Source organism: Paroedura picta, chromosome 7, assembly GCF_049243985.1.
Source record: "Paroedura picta isolate Pp20150507F chromosome 7, Ppicta_v3.0, whole genome shotgun sequence".
In the NCBI taxonomy this organism is placed as follows: domain Eukaryota; kingdom Metazoa; phylum Chordata; class Lepidosauria; order Squamata; family Gekkonidae; genus Paroedura; species Paroedura picta.
Window position 1 is genome coordinate 122,154,578 of NC_135375.1, and position 27,411 is coordinate 122,181,988.

Below are 27,411 nucleotides of genomic sequence, written 5' to 3' on the forward strand. Positions count from 1 at the left end.
TAGTAGCCACTCATAAGAATATTCTCCATGAACTTGTGTAATCTTTTAAAAAAATTTCTGTGGCCTTCACAACATCCTCTGGGATTGAATTCCACATTTTAATCACTCTCTGTGAAAAGAAGTATTCCATTTTTTCCTTCTTCAGCTATTCCACGATGACCCCTCTCTGTCCCATCAAATTCATTTAATCAATTTTTAATCTGTAAGAGAACCCATCTTCTTATCCCATGACTGTTAACCACTCAGGAGCCTTTGTGAGGTACCTTGTCAAAAATCCTTTTGAAAGGCCAAATATATAATGTCGACATGCTTGTTTGGTTTCTCAAAGAACTCCCAAAGGATGGTGAGGCGGGCCTTTCCTTTTCAGAAGCCATGCTGATTTTCCTTCAGCAAGTTTTGTTCTTCCATGTGCCTATCTTTGATTACAGTTTCTAGTCTGGGGCAGCATGTAATTTCCTGGTTCCCCTCTGGATCCTTCTTTTTAAAAAAAAAATGTAACGTTTGCTATTCTACAGTCTTCTGGTAAAGTGTCTCTATTTGGTGATAGGTTACATATACACTTTAGTAGCTCAATCTCTCTCCTATGAGTTTCCTAAGAATTCTTGCGTGTACGACACCAGGACCTGAAAACGTAACAATTTTTAATTTCCACAATAGATCTTCATCTCTAGCTGCTTGAGTTCTTCAGATTACTTTCCTGAAAACAGTAGTTGTGGCATGAACTTCCAACTATCCCTCCAAGACTTGTGTTCATAAAGGTTATTTCATTGGAATCTGACCAACGGGAAAATTTAATGGAAACCTTCACCTGGGTTTACTGCAAGGATTATAAAGTTTACTGCTGGGCTAGATGGATCACTGGTCTGATCCAGCAGGGCTGTTCTCTGGCATTCAGGATGAGAATTACCATTACTGCACAATCCCTGCAGAACCTTTCAGCATTCCGCAGGGCCTGCAAAAGGAAGCTCTTCCGCCAGGTCTATGGTTGACGCTGGGGCAGTGGGGAAGATCCATGGGGTCAAACAGCAACTCAGGTTATCTTGTCCCTCCTCCCTCTTACCTCTAAAGGTAGGGTCTGTGTGTGTGTGTGTGTGTGGGGGGGGGTGCTTTGCCATGCTGTCTGGTTATTGTATCTAATTATTTTTGTGACCATTTTTAAGGGTTTTTAATGGGTTTTTAACTGGACGTTTGTAATCCGCCATGAGCCAGTTCGGGAGATGATGATGATGATAATAAAAATAATAATAATTATTATTATTATTTCCTGATTGTTTTCCCATTCTAACAAAGTGGACAGATCAGTGGCAGTTTTTAAAAACTAGAGTGTCATTTATTCCAAGTACCATTTTAAGAATTCATACATTCATGTTAGGGAAAGACTACATGGCTTTGAAAAGCATTGTTACCCCCATACAGTAACAAATATGAGGTCCATTCCATCATTCTCCATGAAGGTGATGACTCTCTTCCCCTCCTCCCCACATAACTTTAACACCAAGTTTCATCTTCCATGAACCCATAAGTGCTTCTTATACCTTCCAGGCACATGTGCTTCTTCCCAGGGATTTCCTGAGTGCAACTTGGACATCCTTGTTCCTCAAGGTATAAACGACAGGATTAAGCAACGGGGTCACCAGTGTGTATGTGACGGAGATCAACGTGTCTTCATTCAAAGTGTACCTGGATTGGGGCCGCAGGTAAATAATGGAAGCGCATAAAAAATGCACAACCACCACAATGAGATGGGAGGCACATGTGGAAAAGGCCTTGCGCTTGCCCTCTGTGGTGGGGATTTTCAAGATTGTGTTTAAGATTAAAAGATATGAGAGAATGACCAGAAGGAAAGAGAAAACAACCACCAAGAAACAAATGACAAAAATGACAATCTCCCCTATATAATTTCGGCCACAGGCCAGCTCCAGCAAGGGTGCTAAATCACAAAAGAAGTGGTTGATTTTATTTGGCCCGCAGAACGGCAGGGTAAATACGAAATACGTCTCCACTGTAGAAAAAAGAAAACCAGTCATTACTGAAAAGACTACCAGTTTAGTGCAAAATCTTTGATTCATCAGAACCGGATAACGTAAAGGTTTACAGATGGACACATATCGGTCGTACCCCATCACTGTGAGAAGCATACAGTCCGTGCATGCAAAGCCCAAGAACGTACACATCTGAATAGCACAGCCAACCAACGAAATTGTAGCTTTTTGTCTTAGAAGATTCACAAGCATATTTGGGATAATGGTGAGCGTGTAGCAGATCTCTGAACCAGAGAGGATGGCCAGGAAGAAGTACATGGGGTTGTGGAGGCTGGAGTCATGCCTTATTGTAGTGATGATGATGCTATTCCCAGCCAAAATGGCCAGGTACATGAAGGAGAAGACCACAAACAGGAGGACCTGCAGGTGTGGGAAGCTGGAAAATCCAACGAAGATGAACTCCTTCCCCACGCTTTGATTCTCACGGCCCATTGATCTGGAAGCTGCAAAGAAGCCATGACACTGATAAATGCATACAAGCACAAGTAATCGGCACTTTATGCAGTGGTTTTGAGGGAGAATTGCATTCACAATTTGGGGGAGAATTGCCCACCTATTCAGTGTGGCAGAATGGCTGGTTTATAAAGGGCTCTTTCCCCAACAATCACATTTCAGCAAGGAGGAATTCACGTGGCACTCACTGTAAAGGATCTCACAGGCAAAGGTTCTGGTCCTGTTGCTTATTAATTCGTACCACCCGCTGATTTTCAGAGCTAAGCCGGGTCTCCTATGCAAACATAAGAACAACATGTCAACGGCATGGAGGGAAGGGCTGGCGAGACCACCTGGGACTCACAACGCCCCTAGAAATGCTTGACATTGGGAGGTTCTTCTGAATAGAAAGAAATGGAAATTGCCAGTGCCTTTTCATGGTATCTGTACTTACCCCTATTTAATAAAGTTGCCATAGTTTACTTGAAAGGAAGAACAATGTGAATCTAAGGCAACCCCCTCCAAGAGGTTAATTAAAAAAACAAACAAACATAAGTGTGAGATGGGGGTGATATACCTGGCCAGGGGAACTCATCTTACATTTCAGTCAATCCAGTAAAAGAATTATTAAAAGGTAAAGGTAAAGGTATCCCCTGTGCAAGCACCGGGTCATGTCCGACCCTTGGGGTGACGCCCTCTAGCGTTTTCATGGCAGACTCAATACGGGGTGGTTTGCCAGTACCTTCCCCAGTCATGACCGTTTACCCCCCCAGCAAGCTGGGTACTCATTTTACCGACCTCAGAAGGATGGAAGGCTGAGTCAACCTTGAGCCGGCTGCTGGGATTGAACTCCCAGCCTCATGGGCAAAGCTTTCAGGCGGCTGCCTTATCACTCTGCGCCACAAGAGGCTCTTAAAAGAATTATTATCATTATTATCATGGATATTGTTGTTAATTTTGTTAATGAACTGAAGAACCACTGGGTTTGCTACAGAATGAAGTCAGAGTCCAGGGGCACCATGAAGAACCACCAAGTTTAATTCTGAGTTTACGTTTACTGTGCATGCATACATCTTCAGGTTCCTTCACAAAGGGGAATCTTGAAGATCAACCAAGTTCAGTTTTGGGGAGAAGGTTTCATGTGTCCAAAGTGGGTCAGGACTGTTTGTGCTACTAGATCTCTCAGCAGCGTTTGATGCAATCGACCATGAACTTTTAGCTCACCACCTCACTGACCCTGGGATATGAGGGACAGCCCCTCCAATGGTTGATCTCCTTTCTCCAGGATCATAGACAAAGAGTAGCAGTAGGAGAGAGGTTATCAAGCTGCCGCCAGCTCACATGTGGAGTCCCCTGTGGGGGAGCGGTCCTCTCTCCAATCCTATTTAATGTGCCCTCTTGATGTGCCCTCTTGCTCAGCTGGTATGGAGGTTTGGGCTGGGATGTCATCATTATGTAGATGACATGCAGCTCCTCCTCCTGATGGACGGCCACCCTGATTCTCCTTCAGAAGTCTTAGCCAGACATCTGGAAGCACTGACAAGGTGGCTCAAGCAGAGTCGTCTAAAGCTCAGCCCTTCAAGGTGGAGGTCCTATGGCTGGGCAAGAAAGGTCCAAGTGAGGAAGTGCATTTGCCCAACCTGGATGGTATACAGCTATTAGTGGCTCACTCTGCCAGGGACCTGGGTGTGATACTTGATGCCTCCCTCTCAATGGAGGCCCAGGTCACAAGAGTGGCATGGCTGGCATTCTACCACCTTCACCAAGCCAACTAGCGCCCTACTTGGCCCCAGAACACCTAGCCACAGTAATCCATGCAACAGTCACCTCTCGGCTGGACTTCTGCAACTCTGCCCTTAACCCTGATCTGGAAACTACAGCTGGTCCAGAATACAGCAGCCAGGATCCCCACAGGAACACCATGGAGGTCCCACATTCAGCCCATTCTCCAACAACTGCACTGGTTACCAGTCAGATTCCAGATCAGACTTAAGGTTCTGGTGATGACCTTTAAGGCCATACACGATCTGGGCCCAGTGTATCTGAGGGGCCGCCTCTATGCCTACACTCCTCGAAGAGGTTTACGCTCTGCCACCTCCAACTGCCTCGTGATCCCTGGCCCCAAGGGAGCTCTCTTGACTTCAGCCAGGGCCAGAGCCTTCTCTGCCCTGCCCTGCCCTGCCCTGCCTGGTGAGACTTGCCCAAGTTGGTGCTTGTAGGGTTGAGCGCCAAAGCCTTATTGTGACTTTGTCATATGTTCTTTACAGGCACATATACAAAGAGGACACAAGTAGTGTCAAACACGAAGAATGCAGATTTCCCTGGAAGCCATTTGAATGGTTCTCCCACACTGCAGCCCCAGTTCTGATGGCCTGGTGGAAAAGAAAAAGATTGCAGCCTTCTGATTGATCATACAGTTATTAGGGATGGGCTATAATTCTACATTCTGGTCAGTCCTAAGAACTGACCATCATAACAGTAGGAATATATAAGCAAAAGTTAATCTTGTTGCATCAGTAAACTGCGTCACAGCAACCAAGCAGCTGGTTTGGCAGAGAGTTCTCATGTGGCTCCTACTTTCATGATGGTCAGTTCTTGGTCTGAGGAAGAGTGCCTGCACTCGAAAGCTCACGTCTTGAATAAATCTTTGTTGGTCTTAAAGGCGCGACTGGACTCTGGAACGATACGCTCTCTCACAAAACCAAAGTTTATGTCATAGCTGAGATAGTCCTTCTCAAGGCTCGAGAAATGGAAGAAGAGTGTGTCATTACTGTTTAGGCAAACCATTGGCGGTTGGGGGAGAAAGCATCCGAGCAGCTCTTTGGACCTGCCAGGTGTTCCTGGGAGGCTGGCGTAAGGACTGCAGGCAGGGTAGGGAGTTCCTGGGAGGTGGAGTGGGGAGGGAGAGACCCCAGGCTCATCCTGCAAGGAGTATAATCTCTTCCCGCCTCCAAGGAAAGTGCATTTAACACGATGTAATCCTATTGTTCTCTGCACAGATTTGGGAACTCCCCTGTGTCTATATTTCTTCTACAGTAAAAATGTAAAAAAAAGGTTTTCTCTCAGTGTGATTCACTGGGGTTGGGCAAAAGAACCCTAATTTGGCCGTTTGACTCTCAGTTCCAACCAACTCCTTCTAGAAACTGTCTCCCTCTCTCTGTCTCTGACACCTTCATTCCCTGCTCTCTTTTTATCTTGCTGCCTGTTTCGACAAAGAGAACTTTCCCTTTGCTTCAGCTGAGCACCAATGCCACCCTCTTCAAGGCACCCAGAGCTGCCGAGAAAAGGGGAATGGCAGGGAGACAAAAAATCTATCCTCTCATGTGTATGAGGTCCTCTGGATGCTCAGCCTCCCTTTTAAGAAGGTCTCTTGCTCTTCCCATTGCAGAGACAGGCAAGCCTTTCCCTTTTATGTGACCACAACAGAAGGGGTGAGAGAGAGCCACACCTGAGGGAAATGGAAGCTGGGAATTCTGGTACACGTGTTTGTTATAAAAGTAGATCAATACAGTGACATTCTAGGGTCAGCTAAAAAGATATGAAGCCATCCTTTGGTGGACAGTTGTGGCCACTATGGGGACGGTTTCAGGGGAAATCTGCCTCCTCCCCATGAAGGGGCCCACTGGCCTTACACGTCTCCCCCATTTTCCTCCCCCATTAAGCATCTTGGAGTCAGCATTAAGAGCGGTGGCTTCTAATCTGGAGAACTTGGTTTGTTTCCCCACTCCTCTTCCACATGCAGCCGGCTGGGTGACCTTGGCCCAGCCACAGTTTTCTCAGAGCTCTCCCAGCCCCACCTCTCTCACAGGATATCTATTGTAAGGGGAGGAAGGGAAGGTGAATGTAAGCTGCTTTGAGACACATGAGGCCTGGTGGGTGACCTTGGGCCAGTCACAGTTCCCTCAAAGCTCTCTCAGCCTCTCTTACCTCACAGGGTGTCTGTGGTGTGGAGAGAGAAGGAAGGTGATTGGAAGCTCTACTCAGCTGTTAGCTTTAAGTGGGCCAAACAACTCAACCAAACTGGGCAAAAGTCCAGTAAATATTTGGGGAAGGCACCTTCCCCAAACATCACTTGGGAGGCTCCAAACTGGGTCGTTCATGCCAAATTTTGACTCATGAATCAGTTCAAGCCCATTCCTAACATAGAATCCCTTTTCCCTCATGAAATCCACACAAAAACTCTTGAAACGGAGACCACATCATTTCTGAATCAAGAAGGACTACAGAAAAGAAATACTTACGTGGAGGGGAGCTGCAGGATTCCATACCAACAGCCGGCAATGTGCCACGTTATCCGTCTTTTACGTGGCTTTTATAAATTATGAAACATCGTAAACAAGTTTCTAAATCCCCTGGGATATAATCTCTATTGTATTTGAAAGTTTGAACTCATTAGCCGTTAGGATGTCAAAGAGACCTGATAAGATCCACATAATGTGTTCTTTGAAAAATCATTAAAAAAACAGAGAAATGTCCTCTCCAGAGTCACATTAAGTAACTGATTGGAGCAGACCCCTCTGTGTCATACAGAACCCCCAGGATTAGTTTCTGACCCTCATGACATGTGACTTTGCAACAACAGTGACCAAATGGTGGCTCTCCAGATGTCCATGGACTACAATTACCATGAGCCCTTGCCATGGGACTTGTAATACATGGACATCTGGATAGCCACTGGTTGGACACCCCTGCTTTATAATATGCCTGTGTGTCTGAGACTCCTCTGTGTAGGGCAGTGGGCAGCACCATCCTGAGGGCTGCCAAGATGTCCGGCCATCTTCGTGCTGCTGGCTCATTCTCTATGGACATCCCGCAGTGGGACATAACATGTGCCCTCTAATAAGCATGCCAGAATCCACAGCAGCCCTGCCAATACCCACGCCTTGGACATAGTGCAGCTACTAGTGCCCTTGTGACTGGGTCAACTCAAGGACAGACAGGCACCATCTCCTGATCTGGCCACTGCCCCTTGAAGCCAGTCCTCCCCACAGGTTCCATTGGACAAGTTGGAAAGACTCATCAACACTCCAGAGGCCGTGGCCTGAGAGCACCTGAGAGCAACCAACAGACGGACACCTCTGTGGAAAGCAGGAGCGGCAAAACAGCATCTTTCACCTAGAGAGGTGGCAGAGAGTAGGTTTTAGCAGGGGAAAGATGATAGAGACCTGATTTGCTGGTTTAAAAAGGAATCTAGAATTTATTGAAAGATTGGATAACAATAGTGTAAGTGTATGTATGTGTGATTGCAGAGTTATCCTAAGCAAATACTGGCAAAAACTAAATCAAAGCAGAGACAAAAACCAGGTCTCTTATTGAAACTATGTAAAAAAAAAAAGATTGTCATGTTAAGAAGCATGCATGTGAAAACATCAAACATTAAAACTCCCTATATTTTTTTGTGTTTATTTATTCTGTTTTTTTAATGTTAAATGGTTTTATGTCAAATTAAAGATCTCAACGAGATGAAAGTGTTGGTTTTTAAAGTTTTGAAATCGTTCAGAAAATAACGGAGATATCATGATGCAACACTGGAGCATTATGCTTGCTGATTGTGGCCGTACTGCATGGAGTATGGCTTACTAGTGAAGCACACACACCTCATGCGCGGCCCCCGATGTTTACAGCCCCAGTCTGCTTGAATGATACATACGTACATGGAACTGGTTCAGCAGACTCCTCCTGACTTCATAGAATCAAAGAATCATAGCTGGAAGGGGCCACATAGGCCATCTAGTCCAACCTCCTGCTGAGCGCAGGATCAGCCCAAAGCATCCTAAAGCGTTCTCAAGAGCCTTGTTTTTATTGAAACATCCAAATTACCATTGCCTATGTGCATAGATGAGCCTCTTGTGGCGCAGAGAGGCAAGGCAGCAGACATGCAGTCTGAAAGCTCTTCCCATGAGGCTGGGAGTTCGATCCCAGCAGCCGGCTCAAGGTTGACTCAGCCTTCCATCCTTCTGAGGTCGGTAAAATGAGTACCCAGCTTGCTGGGGGGTAAACGGTAATGACTGGGGAAGGCACTGGCAAACCACCCCGTATTGAGTCTGCCATGAAAACGCTAGAGGGCGTCACCCCAAGGGTCAGACATGACCCAGTGCTTGCACAGGGGATAACTTTACCTTTTTATGTGCATAGATATACAAGGCTGCCGTTTTGTGCAGCTGTATGCTGATACATTGTTACCTATACATTTTTAGCTACAAGCCCCTATGGTCTAATGTATGAAGGTTACTCTCATGGTAACCATATCATGCACTGTGTTGGACACTGGCCAGGAGGGTGTGCTCTCACTGGAGCCACGTTAGCACAAACACAAATGAACCTTAAAGGTCATGTTGTCTCTCCACATTTACTTCAACTATTGAATGAGATTATAGACAATCCTGGAAAATCCCTCCCAAAATCATGGTAACAGGCCTCAATAACACTCATTCATAAAGAAGGAGGAGACACGAATTCACCCAACTCGTATAGACCGATTTCTCTGCTAAACGTGGACTATAAAATTCTGGCAAAAATCTTAGCAGAAAGACTGAAAAAATTTATCGGAGACGTTATACACCAAGATCAAACTGGATTTATGCCAAGAAGACTAATGAGGAACAACATAAGATTCGTTTTGAATGTGTGTAAAGAAAAGTTGTAGGCGGCTTTCATATTCTTGGATGCGGAGAAAGCTTTTGATAACGTTAGTTGGGACTTCCTGTTTGAAACATTGAAAGCAACCGATTGTGGTGGTACCTTTCTGGAATTTATCAGACAAATATATTCAGAACAAGAAGCTAGAATATTAATAAATGGAATGCTCACAAAACAAAATTTAATAGGGGATGGAAACGGGGAACCAAATATATTAAATGAAGAGCATAACCTCTCTTTTTTCTGTATTAACAATGTAGATTACTTGTATTCTATTATCTTTAATCTTGGAGAATAAAAATAAAAATCTAAAAAAAAAAAAGAACAATCACCAGAGCTACTCTGTTTTGAAGCAGAAGTTGTTCATGCTAAAGGTATAAATGTGAGGAAAAATGGGGAACAGGGCAGAGGAAAAAATCTGTTGGGACAAAGGTATCTAGGTTTACAATGCGGGGCCTACATAGCAGAGGGGCAAAGTGCCAGCTCTGTGTTGTACAGTATATTTTAGAGATAGATCAAGATGGGGAGCAGAGATATACCTTTCCTAATGCGCATAACAATCATATGATCAGACTCAAATTACTGGCTCTAAAGGACCGTAGGATCACATGGGACCTTTTCAGGAAACAAAAGCTTGCAACAGAAGAGAAGAAATACTTGGGAGATGGGCAACCCACCAGGAGAACATGACAGAACTGGAGAAAATACTGGGGGATGGCAGCTGGAAGGGTTTGGTTAAATTATAATTCAGAATGACAGTACTGGGAATACGAGGCCGTCATAAATTCAGCAGGAACATGAGGACAATGGGAAAGTGTACATTGGAGGTTTCAGGCTGCCCTAGGGGATTCAACCTCCAAATTGTTTTGCTGATTAGTGATTGCATATCATGTGAAAGACAACATGAGTTGCATCTCTGCCTTCTGGCCTAGCTTAATTTCTTCTTTCCCGGAGAGACAATTGCAATTGTTGACTCGGCTGCAGGATCCTTTGGGTTCATTGCCGCAAGATCCATCCTGCAAAACAAAATATGGTGATAGACCCTGGTGTCCTGTGCTTGCTTGCAACTTCCTCAGTGTGACACATGCAGGCTGGAAGTGAGGGGTATGCAGATGAAATGGGGGCTGGGAATAAGGGCACCGGGTGTTCAAGTAGATCCTTTTAGAATACAAGCAATTGCAAACAGCACCCACAGACCAAAAAGGGGCTCTAACGTTTCTGTGAATTATCAGTTTAATGGGAAGCTTTAAACTCAATCCAGGTAAACGTTCTATGCATTTAAGGACAGCGTTTCAGACTGGATTGCTATCAGTAAACTGATGACACCCAACTATTTCCTGTTGATGGGCAGCCCTCTGTCCACATCCTCAAATTCTTTGGCCAGTTGTCTGGAGGACTGATTCAAGCGGAGTCAGTTGAGGTTAAATGCAGACTCTGGCCTCCCTGCCTGAGAACAAAGCCAAAAAGGGAAACAAAACCCAACCAAAACGTACAAGTTAGGAACTGTCAGAAACCCCCATCTCTTTCTGCCATAGATTTTTCTTGCCTTCATGCTTTGGCCTTCATGCTTTGATGTAACCCAGATGCATTCTGTTCTGGCACCCAAGGCCATGTGACTTTGTTGTGTTCTGAATATGCCCACTACCCTTGCAGCCCACCCCTCTCCCTTCCTCCCCTCCGTCCCATTTGGTTCCCTTCTTGCCCATCCTTCCCTCCTATTTGTACTTAGGTTTTCTTATCACCATGTTGAGACTCCTTTATGTTGTATCTGGTTTGTGTCCCAGCTTGGTATAGTGGTTAGGAGTGCAGACGTCTAATCTGGTGAGCTGGGCTAAATTCTGCGCTCCTCCTCCACATGCAACTCACATCCAACTAGCTGGGTGACCTTGGGCTCGCCACGGCACTGATAAAACTGTTCTGACCGAGCAGGAACATCAGGGCTCTCAGCCTCACCTCCCTCACAGGGTGTCTCTTGTGGGGAGAGGAAGGGAAGGTGATTGGAAGCCATTCTGAGCCTCCTTAGGGTAGAGAAAAGCGGCATCTGGTGTAGCAGCTTGCTTTTCTAACAAAGAAGCTTTTCTACATGAAGGTTTGCTTATTTAAAAGTGAAGAATCCAACGCAACCTTCAGGTGCCTAACTCCCCACCTGAGAACCCATTTGCCAAAAAAAAAAAAAAAAAACTCTCCAAGCTCTGACTAACGCCTCCATGTGGGTTTGACTTATTAGAGAAGGCAAATGTAATGTTTTAAAGTGTTTTAATAATTAGATGTGCAATTGTTTTAAACTTGTTGTTACCTGCCCTGAGCCTACAGGGACGTTTGGGGGGGAGGGGCATGAGATACACAAGAATAAAGTGTTGTTATTTCTCCTGCCTCCATACCTGATGGAATCACATGGCCCCAGATTACTGGAAGAAGGGTTTTAGGAAAGTGTTAGGGTAGAAAACAGCGAACAGAGTGATCTAACTAAGTCAGCTTGGGGTTAAGAGTGGCAGTTTCTAATCTGGCAAGCCGGGTTTGATTCCCTACTCCTCCACATGCAGCCAACTGGGTGATTTTGGGCTAATCACAGCCTTGATAGAGCTGTTCTCACAGAGCAGTCCTGTCAGAGCTCTCAGCCCCACCTACCCCACAAGGCGATTGTAAGACGCTTTGAGTCTCCTTCAGATAGTGAAAAGCGGGGTATAAAACCAACTCTTGTTTTGTGTGATCTCCTGAATTCAAAAGCAATAATAATAAAAAAAACAGCTGAAAAAATATAGGACAACTTGATAGAATAGGTTGGGTTTACGTTGCTTGGGCTTTCCATGAAAACCTCTGCAAACTGCTGAAGGTATTTGTAGACTATTATAAGGGGGACTTATAAGTTATGGTACCACTCTGTTTCACATTGGCCAGGCCTCATTTGGGATACTGTGTTCATTCTGAGGGCTGCAGTTCAAGAAGGACCTTGACAAGAATATGTGGTCTTGGATTGTGGTGGAGATTCCTTCACTGGAAGTTTTTAGGAGGAGATTGGATGAGCAACTTTCAGGAGGGTGGGTTTTAAGTCCTTGAGATGGTAGATGGCCTTTTGGGATATCTTCAAGCTCTTTGTGTGATTCTGATTCTGACTTCAGGATACTGCTAAGCACGGTAACAACCTAATAGCAGGTCTAGCTTTTCACATAATGGCACTGAAATTACATCTGGCAGAATTTACCCTTTGGTGTACACATTATGGAGACTAAGGCTCAGGGGCTTCTTTGGTTCCAAAGGTTTCTTCTTAACCACAGTCCTGTTTCTTCAGGCTTTTATTATTATGTTTATTCTCAGCCCTGCCTTTTTCTTGGCCTCTTCTCTGTTGACTCCAAGCTTCCACATCATATACATTTTCCTCTGTCTTCCCAATTAATTCTTCATTCAGCCATCTCAGACAGTTTCTTATACAGCCGGGGACACATTTCCAGAGGCTTGTTCTGAGGGACCAGGCACCTTGAGTCCAATACCAGGAGTTTTCAAAACCTATTTCTCTTTTGCACTTTGTGGATATAGTATCAGTTGAGCTTTCACATTCTAACTCATTTCATTTCAACTAAGCAGAAAATCAAAACTGGCATTTAACGCTGCATGTTTTTACTAAATTAACTGGTATACGGATATTCAGGAATGTCGGTAACCATGTCAGAAATGGTCTTGCTCTGAACAGCAATAATGATTAAGTGGTGGCTGTATAATTCTTCTTCAAGGTGGCAAATATTTGTTTCCCTTCATGGTACAGTTTATGAAAAGACTGTTTCAACTGTGGTGGTATACAAATTTAATCATCTTTAAACAGCCCCGCAGCGCGGACTGAATAAAAGAGTAAGGGCTGTCTGGGAGGAGTTAGGACGGGCCCTGTCCGGGATAAAAACTCAGAGGGGCCAATCAGGAGCCGCGAAGCAGCTCCTGATTGGCCCATCCGAGTGTCCATCCCAGCCAAGCAGCCACCACATAGACTGGACTGCCAGCCGATGCGGTGAGCGGCTGGGAGAAGGCTCCAAAGGGCAGGGAGGGGGGCCGGGAGCCGGCCTTCTCTTGGCCCCGGGAGCAGCCTCACCGCGGCGAGGCCACTCCCGGGGGTGAGAGAATGCCGTTTGTAGCCTCAGGGAGCGTGGGGGGGGGGGGGAGCCAGCCTTCTCTTGCCCCCAGGAGCGGCCTCGCTGCGGCGAGGCTGCTAACGCCGTTTGTAGCTTCGGGGAGGGTGGAGGGGAGGGGCGGGAGCCAGCCTTCTCTCGCCCCCGGGAGCGGCCTCGCGAGGCCGCTCCCAGGGGCGACAGAATGCCGTTTGGGGCTTCGGGGAGGGTGGGGGGGGCGGGAGCTGGCCTTCTCCCAGCCCCGGGAGCGCCCTCGCTGCGGTGAGACTGCTCCCAGGGCCGAGAGAAGACTGGCTCCTAGCGCCCATTTTATTAAAAAATAAAATGGGCTTGATTTCTAGTAAATAAATAAAATAAATGAATAAATACATCTTTTCTGGAGGCAAGTACTTCTGCTCAGGGATTTCTTGAGTGCTGTTCAAATGTCCTCATTCCTCAAAGTGTAAACAACAGGATTCAGCAATGGGGTCACCAGTGTGCATGTGATGGAGATAAAAATGTCTTCCTTCAAAGTGTATCTTGATTGGGGCCTCAGGTAAATAATGGAAGCACATGCCACAATGAGATGGGAGGCACAAGTGGAGAAAGCTTTGCGCTTCCCATCCGTGGTGGGGATTTTCAGTATTGTGTTTAAGATTAAAAAACATGAGAGGTGGATCAGAAGAAAACAGAAAACTACTACCAAAACACAAAAAAAGAAAAATGACAGCTTCCCCTATGTAATTCCGAGCACAGGCTAACTTAAGTAAAGGTGTTAAATCACAAAAGAAGTGATTGATTTTATTCAGCCCACAGGGTAGATACAAAATATGAATAGACTACGGAAATAAGAAAGCCAGCGGTTATTGAAAAGATCACTAGTTTTGTACAAAGACTCTGGCTCATCAGAACAGGATAATGTAAAGGTTTACAGATGGACACGTATTGGTCATACCCCATCACTGTAAGAAGCAAACAGTTTGTGCTCCCAGATCCAAGGAATGTATACCTCTGAATAGCACAGCCAATAAATGAAATAGTTGCTTTTTTCGGACAGCACGGAGAGGAAGAAATACATGGGCATGTGGAGGCTGGACTCAAACCTAATGGTTGTGATGATGATATTTCCAGCCAAAATAGGCAAGTACACGAGGAAGAACACGAGGAAGAACACGACACACAGTAGTATCTGAAGGTCTGGGTAACTAGAAAATCCAATGAAGATAAATTCTGTCACCACACTTGGATTTTTTTGTTTCATTGTCTTAAAATCTGAAAAGAAACAATTCCACAAATCTCAAACCATGCCAATCAACGGAGACGCTATACCAACAATATTCAACCCAGGTCCCTGTTATTAATTAATATGAAACTTGATATAGTATTGATTGATAGAGGGATTGATAGAGGGATTGTTTGACTGAGGTTATCAAGAAAGTGGTAAAAGGGGGAAAGACTTCTTTGTAAAAAGTGGAAGGTCTTCCCCAATGAAGTGAACAGAAAGAAGCACAGAAAGAAAGTCTGGGAAAGTGTAACGTGACCATTTGAGAAGTGAATAGAGAATTTTCTCATCAGATTACTAAAAGTATCGAGCTAATGAGTGAGGGAAGCACTTTGGCCTTTGGATTACCAAGAAACATAAGAATTGTTTTAAGGGAATGGGGGGGGGGGAGCAGCAAAGAATCGAAGCTGACTCTCTGCAACTGTCTTCCCTGTGGAAAGTGTGGGGCATGCTCCCAAGTCAGAGCCCATATCTTCCAGAAGGGTGTCAAATTGTAGTGGCAAGAGATGACGTTCTAGACCAGTACTTCTCAACTTGGGGGTCAGGGCCCATTTGGGAGACAAACAACCCTTTCACAGGGTTCGCGGCAGGGCAAGCAGTTTGGCTATGGGGGGCACCATCCACCCAACAGCTTTGCAGGGTAGATTGAGATAGAGCATTGGTCTGTCTGGAGCAGCTACCTGGCAACGCCAGGATTTGAAACTGGAAGCATATCCATGCAAAGAAATTAGGTTGACCAAGCATGTAGAGTGTCTTTTTTTGCTGGAGAGTCGTATAAAACATTATTGAAACTGGACTACTTTTGTGGATCAAGAAGGGGTATATATAAATCAGACTGCTTACATGGAGGTGGACTTTACGGTTCCATTCCAGAGGGCAACAGTTTGCAAATGGCCTTCTTTTTTCATGGTTTTTATAAAGTAAACAAGTTTTTTAATCCCATAGGATATTATCTCTTTGGTATTTTCTTGTTGATGAGACCTGGGTGTAAACTGCACGGAGCTTTTATTCCAACCCCAGGTCGATTCAGTCCCTGCCCTCTACACAGAATGCGATTTCCGTTTGGAATTTGGGCAATTTAAATTTTCCTTCTGCAGCAAGAAGGATTGATCCGGAGAGACCCTACCTTTATTGTGCTTTATCTTGGAGTTCTTTTAATGCTCAATATTTCAAGATTCGGGGCCATTTTGCACAGAGCTCAAAGTGGCTATTTGGTTGCTGTTTGCGAAATCGCTACTTCAACTAGCGAAATGTAACTAGCTGTGCCCGTAACGCACAGCTGCGGTTTTTGCGGAATTTAGCACTTTCACTTCTCGTCACTTTCGTAACCCACAGGCTTCTGGTTCTCCGTCTTTTCGCTACAAAGGAGGTCCCTTTTTAGCGCTTCTGGCCTCCCGTGCCCGTCAATCAAACTGCAGGCACACCTTTGACCTCGACCCTAAAGCCGGACTTGTCGGGGTTCCCTTTTTTTTAAAAAAACCCAGGAAACCCCATAGCAACGCGTTATCGTCCAATCATTGGCGCCCTTGGAACGTGTTTTCTATTGTTTTCTATGAACCAGAGGTTGATGCATTGATATGTTTGATTGGTTAATCCCCGCCCACAGTACACGCCCACAGGTTACCTGCTTATATGCACCTGGGCAGACACACGGTCGGCCTCACTCTTTGTTTGCGTAGCCTACTGCCCGCAGCACAGGTTAACGTTGCAATGGAGAGGATTATTTTTCAATTGTTGGCTCAGATGCTTGCGGTGGTCCAGCGTATCCATACCACCGTGCGGCATAGGAGGGCTGCTATCGAGGACTACCGAGAACGTATTGCCGGAACGATGACCACCAGTAGAAGACGTTCTCTACGGGCAACCATGGCGGCAAAGAAGCACTGGCAAGCTCTGGCAGAGGTCCGGTTCCCCACCCGGTTCTGGGTGGACGAAAGATCCTCTGACTGGTGGGAAAATTTTGTGTGGGCTCGCTGGGATGATGACCACTGGATTGCCAACTTTAGAATGTCTAGGGGAACATTTTTTGAACTCGTGGAGGCTCTACGTGGACGCATGGAAAGGCAAGTCACTGGCATGCGGCGCCCCGTGCCAGTGGAAAAAAGGGTGGCAGCCGCATTGTGGTACTTGGCCACCCCTCAGTACTTCCGGACAGTAGCCCAGCAATTCGGACTCGGAGTCACAACAGTTGGCGATATCCTTAAGGAGTTCTGCCTCGCCATGGAGGCGGAATTGTTCAGCAAAGTCGTGTGCCTCAGAGACCGGCTTGGAGCGGTGAGTGTCATTCTATCCCCTTTGCCCTTTAAATTTTTTTTCTTGTTTGACAGGTCAGCAACGAAGACGCGATGCACCCCACGCTGACATGCCATGGCTTATATTCTTTTCTTTCCCTTATTCCAGAGTATGGACGGGTTTGCCAGGCTTGGATTCCCGCATTGTTTTGCGGCCGTCGATGGAAGCCACATCCCTATCCGTGCACCGGGGGAAGCATAAAGGAGTACGGGAACAGGAAGGACTTTTGTTCTGTTCTCCTGCAAGGAACTGTGGACTTCTCCGGACGGTTTATCGATGCTGAGGTGGGGTGGAGTGGCAGGAGGCATGATGCCCTTGTTTTCAGGGAATCGAACCTCAGGAAAGCCATGGACGAAGGGGTCTTTGTTCCAGGAAACCCCACCGCCACCATTGAGGGCGTGCGTGTGCCGGCGTTGGTGCTCGGGGACGGAGCCTACCCATTACGCCGCTGGCTCATAACTCCCTATAAGCGGCCAAGGACAGACGTGCAGAGCCACTACAACCTCAGTCACTCCCGGGCAAGGAATGTAGTGGAGCGTGCCTTTGGACGTTTGAAGTCCCGGTTCCGTTGCTTGATGTCACGACTCCATGTGCATATAGACAATGTGACTCCGCTGATCATCGCGTGTGTCATTTTGCACAACATCTGCGAGGACAAGGGACATAACATCCCCTTCCCTGTGGATGAACCTGATCCTGTAGTCCTTGAGGACACACAAGACATCCCTGAAGCAAGGAAAAAAAGGATCTATGCGGAGGGGTGCAAGGTTCGGGACGCTATAGCCACCCACATCTACAGAAACAGGAGGCGTGTTTGATTGTTTTTCCTACTCTGGTGTTGAATAAAGTTTTATGTTCTTTGTTTAACCTTGTCTTGTGCGGTTTGTCTACTTAGCCAGCAAAAAAACGGGGATTCTCTGGTCCAAAAGCACTTTGACAGCCCTAAATGCTAACTCCCCGCTGAAATTGACAAACACAATACTGAAGCGCTGAACGGAGAAAGTTTGGGGAGGCGGGTAGCCAGGAAGTATTGGCGACCCCTGTCAAACTGAAGGATCAATCCACTTATGTTCCAAGGAATAATTTCATTGGTGGGCAGCTTTGATACATTTAAAATAGGGGTGGTCGATCGGAGCAACGCATGTTCGTTCCCTAACCGTCATTCCGAAGATGCCGAAGCCACGGAAGGGCTCCTTCTGGCAGCGCGCCGAGGCTGAGGCACTTCTGGAGCTTGTTCTCCAATCAAAAAGTGTTGGCCGCCTTATGGCCAGCACCCACTGCCACACCAAGGGTGCTTACCTGGTGTTGGCATCAAAGCTGAGGGAGAGGGGCTACGTCCGGACCTGGGAGCAGGTCCGGACAAAATTTAAGAGGGTGAAGCTGGACTTCCTGAACAGTCTAGAACAGTGGGGGGGGGGGGGGTCCCGCAGCCAAGTGGGAGAACGGTCTTCCACGACCAGATGGTCAAGATATGGGAGAAGGCTGGGAAGCCCCCCCTGGAAATGAGGAGGCATATGGGTGAGTGCTGCCCTCGTTGTGTTTTACCCTTAAACATGCATGGAATGACTAGCTGCCTCTTTCCCCTACTGTCCCCAATGAAATTCGAGAAAGTATTAAGATGCTGTCAACCCCCTCTGACTTAGCCCGCCAGTACTGTAGAACCACTTTGGTAATGCGCTTTGACTCTGATTGTGGTGTGGCCATCAGCTGTGTTTCATCTCTGGTTTGTGTGCTTTTACTTATGATTTCTCTTTTTCTTTGCCCAGCTACACAATCACCATCCAAGCTAGCAAAAGCACCTGAGCGTGAGGAAGGGGAGGAAGAGGGACCTTCCACCTCAGGACAGGCTGCAGGTGAGAGTTTTATGTCTTTGAGGGAGACCCATGTGTGTGTACCCCCATGGAGCCATAAGGGAGCCTGCTGTGATGCTTCCATTTGAAGTGTGATTAAATTCTTTATTTGATTTCTATAGCAGAAACTATGGAGGCAAGGCTGCGTGCCATGGAGGCCAGGGTGACTTCCTTAGAGGCTGAAGTGGCAGACCTAAAAGGGGAGATGGAGCGGCAAAGGCAGCAGAGGGAGGCGGAAGAACGTAGGTTATGTTCCCCACTGCCCAACTCTTCTCACACTGTGGCTAAGGCCACTAAAAAGTGTATCCATGTAAACTCCAGATTGGAAAATATGTTTGGCACTAATGTGTACTTTTTCTCCCTCCCCACACAGTTAAGAAGAAGGAGGACGAAGACCTCTTCCGCCGCAAAGTCAGGGGGACCATGGGACGGTTGTGCAGGAGAGTGAGGGAGATGGAAGGGGCTGGTGAGGGGAGCAGTGGGACCTGAGTTTTGTTTTCTGTTTGTGTTTTGGGGTGGGGGGTGTTGGGGGGGTTCCAAGTTACATTGCCTATTTTTCTATCCCTGTTTAACTGTTTATTAAAATAAAATGTTGTTGCAAATTTTCTGAAAAAGACTCCAGTGTGACTCCTTACACTCGCACACCTTTCACCCCAAACTCCTAAAAAACCTTTAACCTTTAAAACACTCTCCAACCTCCAACCCACACAACGGTACCAGAATAGACACAATCACTAGAGAGGGTACACAGAGACAGAGTCAAAAATATAAACTTTATTTAACAAACAACAGCAAACACAGATAAGGTTAAATAGACAAACTGGCCCAAACTAGGAGGGGGAGAACTTGTCCGCGGGTTTTATTATTCTCTTCCCGAGAACAGTCCTCCTTCTAGTTTGGGTCGAGGCATTCTGAGACGGGGTCGGTGGGGTGGGTGCTGGAGGTGGTGGTGTAGGTGTGGGTGTGGGGGGGGGACGTGCACGGTAATCTGAGGAGGGTTGGCCGTCTCCATTACCACGACCGCCCTCTCCATCAGCCTCCTTATCAGTCTCACCTCCTCCACGCTTTCGCGTAGGGATTGGTTTGACTCCCTAAGGATTGCCCGCAATTTTTTCCCCTCCTGGGCCACGAGGGAGAGCATTGCTTGGTCTGCGGCCGCGGCACGCCTTGACTCCTCCTGGCAGTGCTCTAGGATCCTTTCTCCAACACTTGTTAAGACGGAGACGTGCCTCAGCCTGCCGCGTTCCCTCGCAAGCCTCTCCTCTGCTTGGAGAGCACCTCTAGGTGGTGAGCCGGCTGGACCCAGGGCTGGCTCATCTTCATCTGAAAGGACCTCTGTTGGCAAAAAATGAGAAACAGAACTGTTAGTACCATCGAGACAGTCAAAACCCACCCTGGTGCACATGGTGGCCTTTTTTGGTTACATATTGTTAAACCAAGACTCAAAACAATGCCAGGGGAGCACATAGTTATTGTTTGTTTGCCCATGGTGGCCTTTTTTGGTTACATATTGTTAAACCAAGACTCAAAACAATGCCAGGGGAGCACATAGTTATTGTTTGTTTGCCCATGGTGGCCTTTTTCCTTTGCCTACTTTCACAGCAAGACTCACAAAAATGAAAAGGAAGCACACGGTTAGTGGCTTGCGACATTGTCCTGCAGCCATGGCTCGAAAGGAACAGTTCATGCACGCTCACCATCTTGGATCTGTATCCGCCTGCGCTGGGCAGGAGGTCCAGCCACCCCACGCTCCTCCTCCTCCTGCGTCCCGGGTATGAAATCTGCAAAAAGGAAAAAAAAAACATGATTTAGGACCAAAGTGTGGCAAAGCAAGCTTCAAACCCTAAAGCAGCAACGTAGAGGGACTCTCTTCTGTCTCTTAGCAGTGCTGCTGCCCTGCACAAACAGAAAAGCACAAAGCAGTTAAACCCCCTCCCTTAATGCAACTGATACTTACCAACGTTTGTTGACGCCCCAGAATCACTGTCCTCGGCCACCGCTGCTGGGGACTCGAGGACCACCGTCCCTGGCATCTGTGTCTCTGTGGACAAGAGCAGAAAATAGTGAAAAAGGAGCAAGCATACAACCTGAACCACACAGCAAGCTCCCAAAGTAGTGGCTAAAGCACTGCAGAAGGCCTATGGCTGAGGCATGCTGCAAAACTTTTTGGGTTGTTGGTTAAACAGTACCGTTTTAAAAAGCCACCATAGCAAGCAATCCACAAACAGGCTGGCATATTATGCTTTGCAACGAACACAAGGCATACAGTAGTGACAAAGGAGCAAGCATACAACCTGAACCACACAGCATGCTCCCAAAGTAGTGGCTAAAGCACTGCAGAAGGCCTATGGCTGAGGCATGCTGCAAAACTTTTTGGGTTGTTGGTTAAACAGTACCGTTTTAAAAAGCCACCATAGCAAGCAATCCACAAACAGGCTGGCATATTATGCTTTGCAACGAACACAAGGCATACAGTAGTGACAAAGGAGCAAGCATACAACCTGAACCACACAGCATGCTCCCAAAGTAGTGGCTAAAGCACTGCAGAAGGCCTATGGCTGAGGCATGCTGCAAAACTGTTGTTGGTTAAACATAACCGTTTTAAAAAGCAACCATAGCTAGCAATCCACAAACAGGCTGGCATATTATGCGTTGCAACGAACACAAGGCATACAATAGTGAAAAAGGAGCAAACATACAACCTGAACCACACAGCAAGCTCCCAAAGTAGTGGCTAAAGCACTGCAGAAGGCCTATGGCTGAGGCATGCTGCAAAACTGTTTGGGTTGTTGGTTAAACACAACCGTTTTAAAAAGCCACCAAAAGCAATCCACAAACATCCTAGCATATTATGCGTTGCAACGAACACACGAGAAAACGATTCCCAAACGTCAGAACACACATTTGCTCAAAATGAAATATAAAATTAAAATAAAAGTGCTTACCGGAGGCAAGGGGCGTTTGCTGAGGAATCTCTTCTGGCTCCCCAGGAGCGATGGCCAGTAGGTCCAGCGTGACCATGTCCGCGCCTCGTTGCTGGACGGGGGGTGGAGGCCGGACGGTGGACGAGGTGCCCTCGCCGGGATCTTCCTCAGCGGGTGGTTCCTCGACCGGGGCAGCCGGCTTCCGAACCACCTTCAGGCTCCTCCCGACGCGCTTCGGCCTGCCGGCTCCTTCCCCGTCGCCGTACAGCGGGCGCTGCTCCTCAAAGTACGGGCAGGTCACCTTCTCGTTGCCGGAACCCTTATTGTGGTTCACGGCACGCATATACTCCGCCCGCATTGTTTTAGTATTTGACCGGCATTCAAGGCCGGTCCTGTTGTGGCCCAGGGCACGCATCTTGATGGCCACTTGTTCAAAGACCTCCCGATTCCTGTGTGAGGACTGGAAGGCGTCCTGGATTTTCTCTTCCGAGAAAATCGCGATCAGGTCCCTGATCTCCGCGTCCCTCCATGTTGGCCCACGGCCGGTTGCCGGGACGGACGACGCTTGCGAAGAAGATTCCATGTTGCCTTCGCGAGTAGCTGAGCAAAATGGAGGTGGTGCGAGGTGCAGGGTGCAACGGATCATATACCTTCCCGCACACAAAGACAAAGGGACTAGCCGGCTCCTGATTGGTGGAGGGCAGTAGGGGACACGCACATTGGCCACATGAGGTCACATGTCACGTTCAAAACTCCTCGCGCGGGAACAGGATCTGCCCCTAATGGCCAGATTAGCGCCCTTGTTGTTTGACTTCTCGCATGCGCTGATTCGTCTACACGCGAGAAGAGCAGTTTGAACATGCAGCGGGAGCCATTTTACTGAAATGTCCGCCATTACAAAAACGCATGCCGGTGTAAAACCGAGAGCAAGTGCAGCGGTACGCGACAGTTCCCCAATAATATTCACCAACCAAAGCATAAATCAATGACATGTTACTGGCGAACGTTCGTTGGCACGCTCAGCGGAAAGTTTTTTAAAATGAACGGTGGACGGCGACTCCGCTTGCCGGAGGTCTAGCCGCCGATGGAAGGGGTTGTCCGCACCCAAGCACAACCACGCACCGGGAACTACACAAAGACCCACTACACATAAACCGCCCCTCATGATATCACCTCGAATCATTTCTATTGAACCCCTCTAAGCTAAACAGGAGACTGCGAGCGGCGAACGTTCGTTGGCACGCTCAGCGGGAAGTTTTTTAAAATGAACGGTGGACGGCGACTCTGCTTGCCGGAGGTCTAGCCGCCGATGGAAGGGGTTGTCCGCACCCAAGCACAACCACGTACCCGGAACCACACAAAGACCCACTACACATAAACCGCCCCTCATGGTATCACCTCGAATCATATCTATTGAACCCCACTAATCTAAACAGGAGACTGCGAGCGGCGAACGTTCGTTGGCACGCTCAGAGGAAAGTTTTTTAAAATGCTCCCTGTACGTTGACTCCGCTAGTACTGGCCAAAGGTAGACGGGGTTTTAAGCTTTGGGCAAATGTTTGGAACGTGACGGTGTGTGCCACTGTGCTTTTGAAATACTCTTGTGGTGTCCAGGCAGAATTTCCGAAAGTGATCGTGCTTGAAAGCCAGTCGCTGTCTTGTTGCCTCGTTGATCCCCGCTCGCTCGGAGAAAAAAAATGGCGGACAGTTCGCCGGAAGTTTGGAGGAAAGGCTCGGGAGGAGGGACTTTGAAGAACCCGCAACAATGGTAACGCACAAGTCTTTGGCGCTATTGTCGCAGATTGGTTGCAGGACTGTATCGCTATCCGGAGGGTGAATCCACTTTTCTGGATTCCCCTAGAAGCGCTACAACGAAGCGCTTTTTGCGGGTCGGTTGCAGGACTGTTGCAGATTGTCTACGACGTCGTGGGTTATGGCAAATTAGTAGCGTTTCCAATTAGCAACCATTGTGCTACTTTGAAGCCGTGCGAAATGGCCCTCGGATTAGAGAAACCAGGCTGTTTTGAATCTGGGCTCTCCTCTGTGGTAGAGGACCCATGATTGGCCACAGGTGGTCATGTGGCAGACTTGCCTTAAAGGAGAAGCCCCTAATTTCTCTCAACTTCTGTCGGTCCTGGATTTTTCCTCTCTTCTCTGCCTTTTCCGATCCTCCTCCCCCCAAAAAGAAAGAGGCTCCCTGCTTGGCTCCCCCCCCCCTTTAAGAAAAGAAAGAGGCTCGGCTCCCACCCCCCTTCTGAACTACCCTAACCATGTGCAGAACACTTTACTCTTTCAATGGGGGGGGGGGAGAGGAAGATCCGAGTTCAAAGTGGTCTGAATTCAACAGGATTGACAATGGAATAAACAAAGTAAGTGCAGACTCTGCCCTAGTAACATAAAAGGAACAATTTCCTGGAGGAATTGGGGAACTGTTGTTATGTGGGCTGTCACCCCTCCATCAAAGGCTGGCACACCCGTGTCAACCCTTCCTGACACTCCTGCGCTGACCCTGGCACCAGAGAGAGAAAAGCCAGGTCAAGCCTTGCAAAGCATCATGGGAGAGCAACTAAAACCCACTTCTGGCTCTGAAGCAGGACTTGGAGTTAGGCTTCCCCCAACCTACTTGCTTGCAAACAAAAGAGGAGTTTGTCAGCACACCTGGCAAGTACAGAGAGACAAAGGCACCCCACCCAAGACTCCCCTCCAGCCAGCCAAGCACATTGTCTTGTAAGGGGAACTGGCCACTCTTTTTCAACACCAAATCTAATCCAAGATTTGGTCTTTGTCTTTTCCCTTACCACTATCCCCAGGCACAAGCAATCATCCAGGAATTGCCAGAAATGGGCCATCAGCCCTTCTAGACAGGAAATATTTCTTCATATTCCCAGCAGCTAGTTTCTTTGTCTCCGCAACCCGTTTCTTTGTTGGGACCTGGATCCAGCCATCAAACTCTTTGTCCAAGCCCTGGACAAGGTAGGATCAGCCCCCTATCACCTCAGGTCACAAATTTCCTTTAAATATTGGGCTCCCACAGCCACAAAATGCAGTCAGTTTCCAGGCTACAGAAACTCTGTCCGACGTTCGTCTTGGTCCCTCGGCCGTCGCCCCAAATTGCTTCCCCTTGACCTCCAGAACTCTGCTCCACCCAGAAGACAGGTAGATATCACTTCCAATCAACCCTTAGTATAGGTTCTTTCCCTATAAGCCTTTTGCTTGTGTGCTAGTGGCTAGGAATGTACATTTCTTTGCTAGGGTACGCATGTGTTGTCTTTTGTCTAATTAGTGTTTGTTAATAAAGTCCTTCCATGTTTAGATCATTGTCTGCCTTGGTTCTATCTCAGTGACATAATTACCCAGTAAACTGTGCAATACAAGGTCCCACATTATGCCACGCTGCCTCTTGCTGGCTCTACTAGCTGATTCCCCACAACTGAATTTAGACACGTGTCCTTACAGACACGCATTTGGCGTAACACTGTTTGGGAAATTTCCCCTCCAGGATCATATTAACTGATTTGGCTTGGAGCAAATCAGTTTCCATTCTGATTTGTTCCCCCTCCCAGATGACACTCAACTAGGTATACAGCAAACTTCAACTTCACCATGATAGTCAGATAACCTCACCTTGATTGATTCCCTCAGTTAAGCACTCCTTCCTTCCTTAACTCTCTCCCTCTCTCTCCCTCCCTCCCTCCCAGGGTCGGCCCTCCATACCCACCCACTGCCCACTAGCACCTGCTGTATTTTTTTCACAGCAGGCTTAATTTCTTGTTATATATATATTTGTTGTGTGATTTTAAAGTGATGTAAGCCACCCCAAGCGAGCTTGCTGGGAGGGCCGGGGTACATAAATCCCAATATAAAATGAAATAAATATACCTGCAAGGCTTTAGAGAGCTCAAATGTGAGATTAGTGGTTTATTAATCTGTATACGTGATTCATCCCTAAAGTCAGCCAATGTATCAGAAGATTAGAGACTAACAATTTTTGTATCAGTTTATAAAAGGAGCCCCAAGGGAATGTGGAAATTACAGGTCTAATCTATGTTCCTAGTAAAATTAGTAAAAGCTGTAATGAAGGACAAAACCAGTCCATTGATTGACTATTGTCTATTCTAAAGCACTACAGATGTCATCCATGGATGCCTGCTGCTAATGAATTTGCTACCTGACAACGCCAGGATTTGAAACTGGAAGCATTTCCATGCAAAGAAATTCAGCCTCTGAGTTTTGAAATTAAGTTGACCAAGCATGTAGAGTGTTTTTTTTTGCTGGAGAGTCGTATAAAACATTATTGAAACTGGACTACTTTTGTGGATCAAGAAGGGGTATATATAAATCAGACTGCTTACATGGAGGTGGACTTTACGGTTCCATTCCAGAGGGCAACAGTTTGCAAATGGCCTTCTTTTTTCATGGTTTTTATAAAGTAAACCATAGGATATTATATCTTTGGTATTTTCTTGTTGATGAGACCTGGTAACATAAAAGGAACAATTTCCTGGAGGAATTGGGAAACTGTTTGGGAAATTTCCCCTCCAGGATCATATTAACTGATTTGGCTTGGAGCAAATCAGCTTCCATTCTGATTTGTTCCCCCTCCCAGATGACACTCAACTAGGTATACAGCAAACTTCAACTTCACCATGATAGTCAGATAACCTCACCTTGATTGATTCCCTCAGTTAAGCACTCCTGATTGTGCATTGCTTATAAGAAACCTTGATGGTCATTGTTGAACTTTGTCTTGAGCCATTCTATACTTCCACAGTCCTTATGTGTTCTATAGGCCAGGTTTTGTGACCTCTTCCATTGTTTCAGCTCTCCTTATATGTTACATATTAATCTACCCTCCCACAGGAATGCCTATATTTGCCTAACCCAAAGAGTTCTGGCTTTAAAACCCAGAAGCTTGGATAGTATATCTATTTTGAGTTCACATTAGGGCCCCTCCACAACGTTAGCCCTCCTCTCCCGATATGCCCCCTGGAAGAGCATTACAGTCATCAAACACTAAGATGGTGGTGGTCTCTGGCCTGAATAAAAATGTGTCTGACCTTGACCAGACCCCTGGGATTTTCGGCCCCAGCTCCAACCTGGTGGAATCAGTTGCCAGCTGAGACCGGGCCCTGATAGAATGGGATGTGCACTAACAGGAAAATCAACAGAAAGACCGGGTTTCTGCAAATAGCTGATCTCGAGAATCCTTCCTGTGTGAAAATAAGCTATGCAGCATCTTGAAACTGGATAACAATGGAATGTGTACATAACTAAGCTTCTGCAAACCTTTGTGTCCGCGGATGTGTATTGTGAAGTCTGTTCTCCTGAGCTGTTTTAAAGTGAATAAAAAGCTTAGCCTGCTCAAGGAGGAAAGCAACACGCTCTGGGAAGCAAGCTCTGGAGCAGGCAAGCAGAGAGAGAAGGAAGCCTCGTGTCTGTCATTATTTCACGACTTTCTTGAGAATTATTATTATTATTATTATTATTTATTTGATTTGTATGACCGCCGCTCTCGGAAACCGGCTCGCGGCGGTTCACAACATTTTAATACAGATACAATATATTAACCATTAAAATTCCCCATTAAAACCCCATTAAAACAATGACTAAGTCACAATGATGGCGATTAAAACTATTCCCGTACAGGCCCACTGGATGAGCAGAAGGGAACGGAGGATAATTGGGCATAGGATGGAACACTCTGGGGAACCAGGTCAGTTTAGTACTGGCCTCCCCCCTCCGGGGAGAGGGGTCCGATCTTAGCCCCGGGCCATCACCCGGCCTTAGACAAACGCCTGGCGGAAGAGCTCCGTTTTGCAGGCTCTGCGGAACTCAGAGAGCTCCGACAGGGCCCGC

At 46.9% G+C, this 27,411-nt stretch overlaps 1 protein-coding gene, 1 long non-coding RNA gene and 1 pseudogene across 2 annotated transcripts; 1 reads left to right on the forward strand and 2 right to left on the reverse strand.

Annotated features, from left to right (window-relative positions):
• Positions 1-1,354: 1,354 nt before the first annotated feature.
• On the reverse strand, positions 1,355-2,487 carry LOC143841911 (olfactory receptor 10R2-like). The gene has a single exon (XM_077346470.1). It carries the CDS (start codon positions 2,472-2,474, stop codon positions 1,530-1,532), a length of 945 nt encoding a protein of 314 aa, XP_077202585.1. The 5' UTR covers positions 2,475-2,487; the 3' UTR covers positions 1,355-1,529.
• Positions 2,488-13,646: 11,159 nt separating this feature from the next.
• On the reverse strand, positions 13,647-14,468 carry LOC143841979 (olfactory receptor 10R2-like; annotated as a pseudogene).
• Positions 14,469-18,495: 4,027 nt separating this feature from the next.
• On the forward strand, positions 18,496-19,084 carry LOC143841912 (uncharacterized). The gene is made up of 3 exons (XR_013232941.1): positions 18,496-18,634; positions 18,754-18,873; positions 19,005-19,084. It is a non-coding gene; the product is annotated as an uncharacterized LOC143841912 (long non-coding RNA).
• The last annotated feature ends 8,327 nt before the right edge of the window (positions 19,085-27,411 follow it).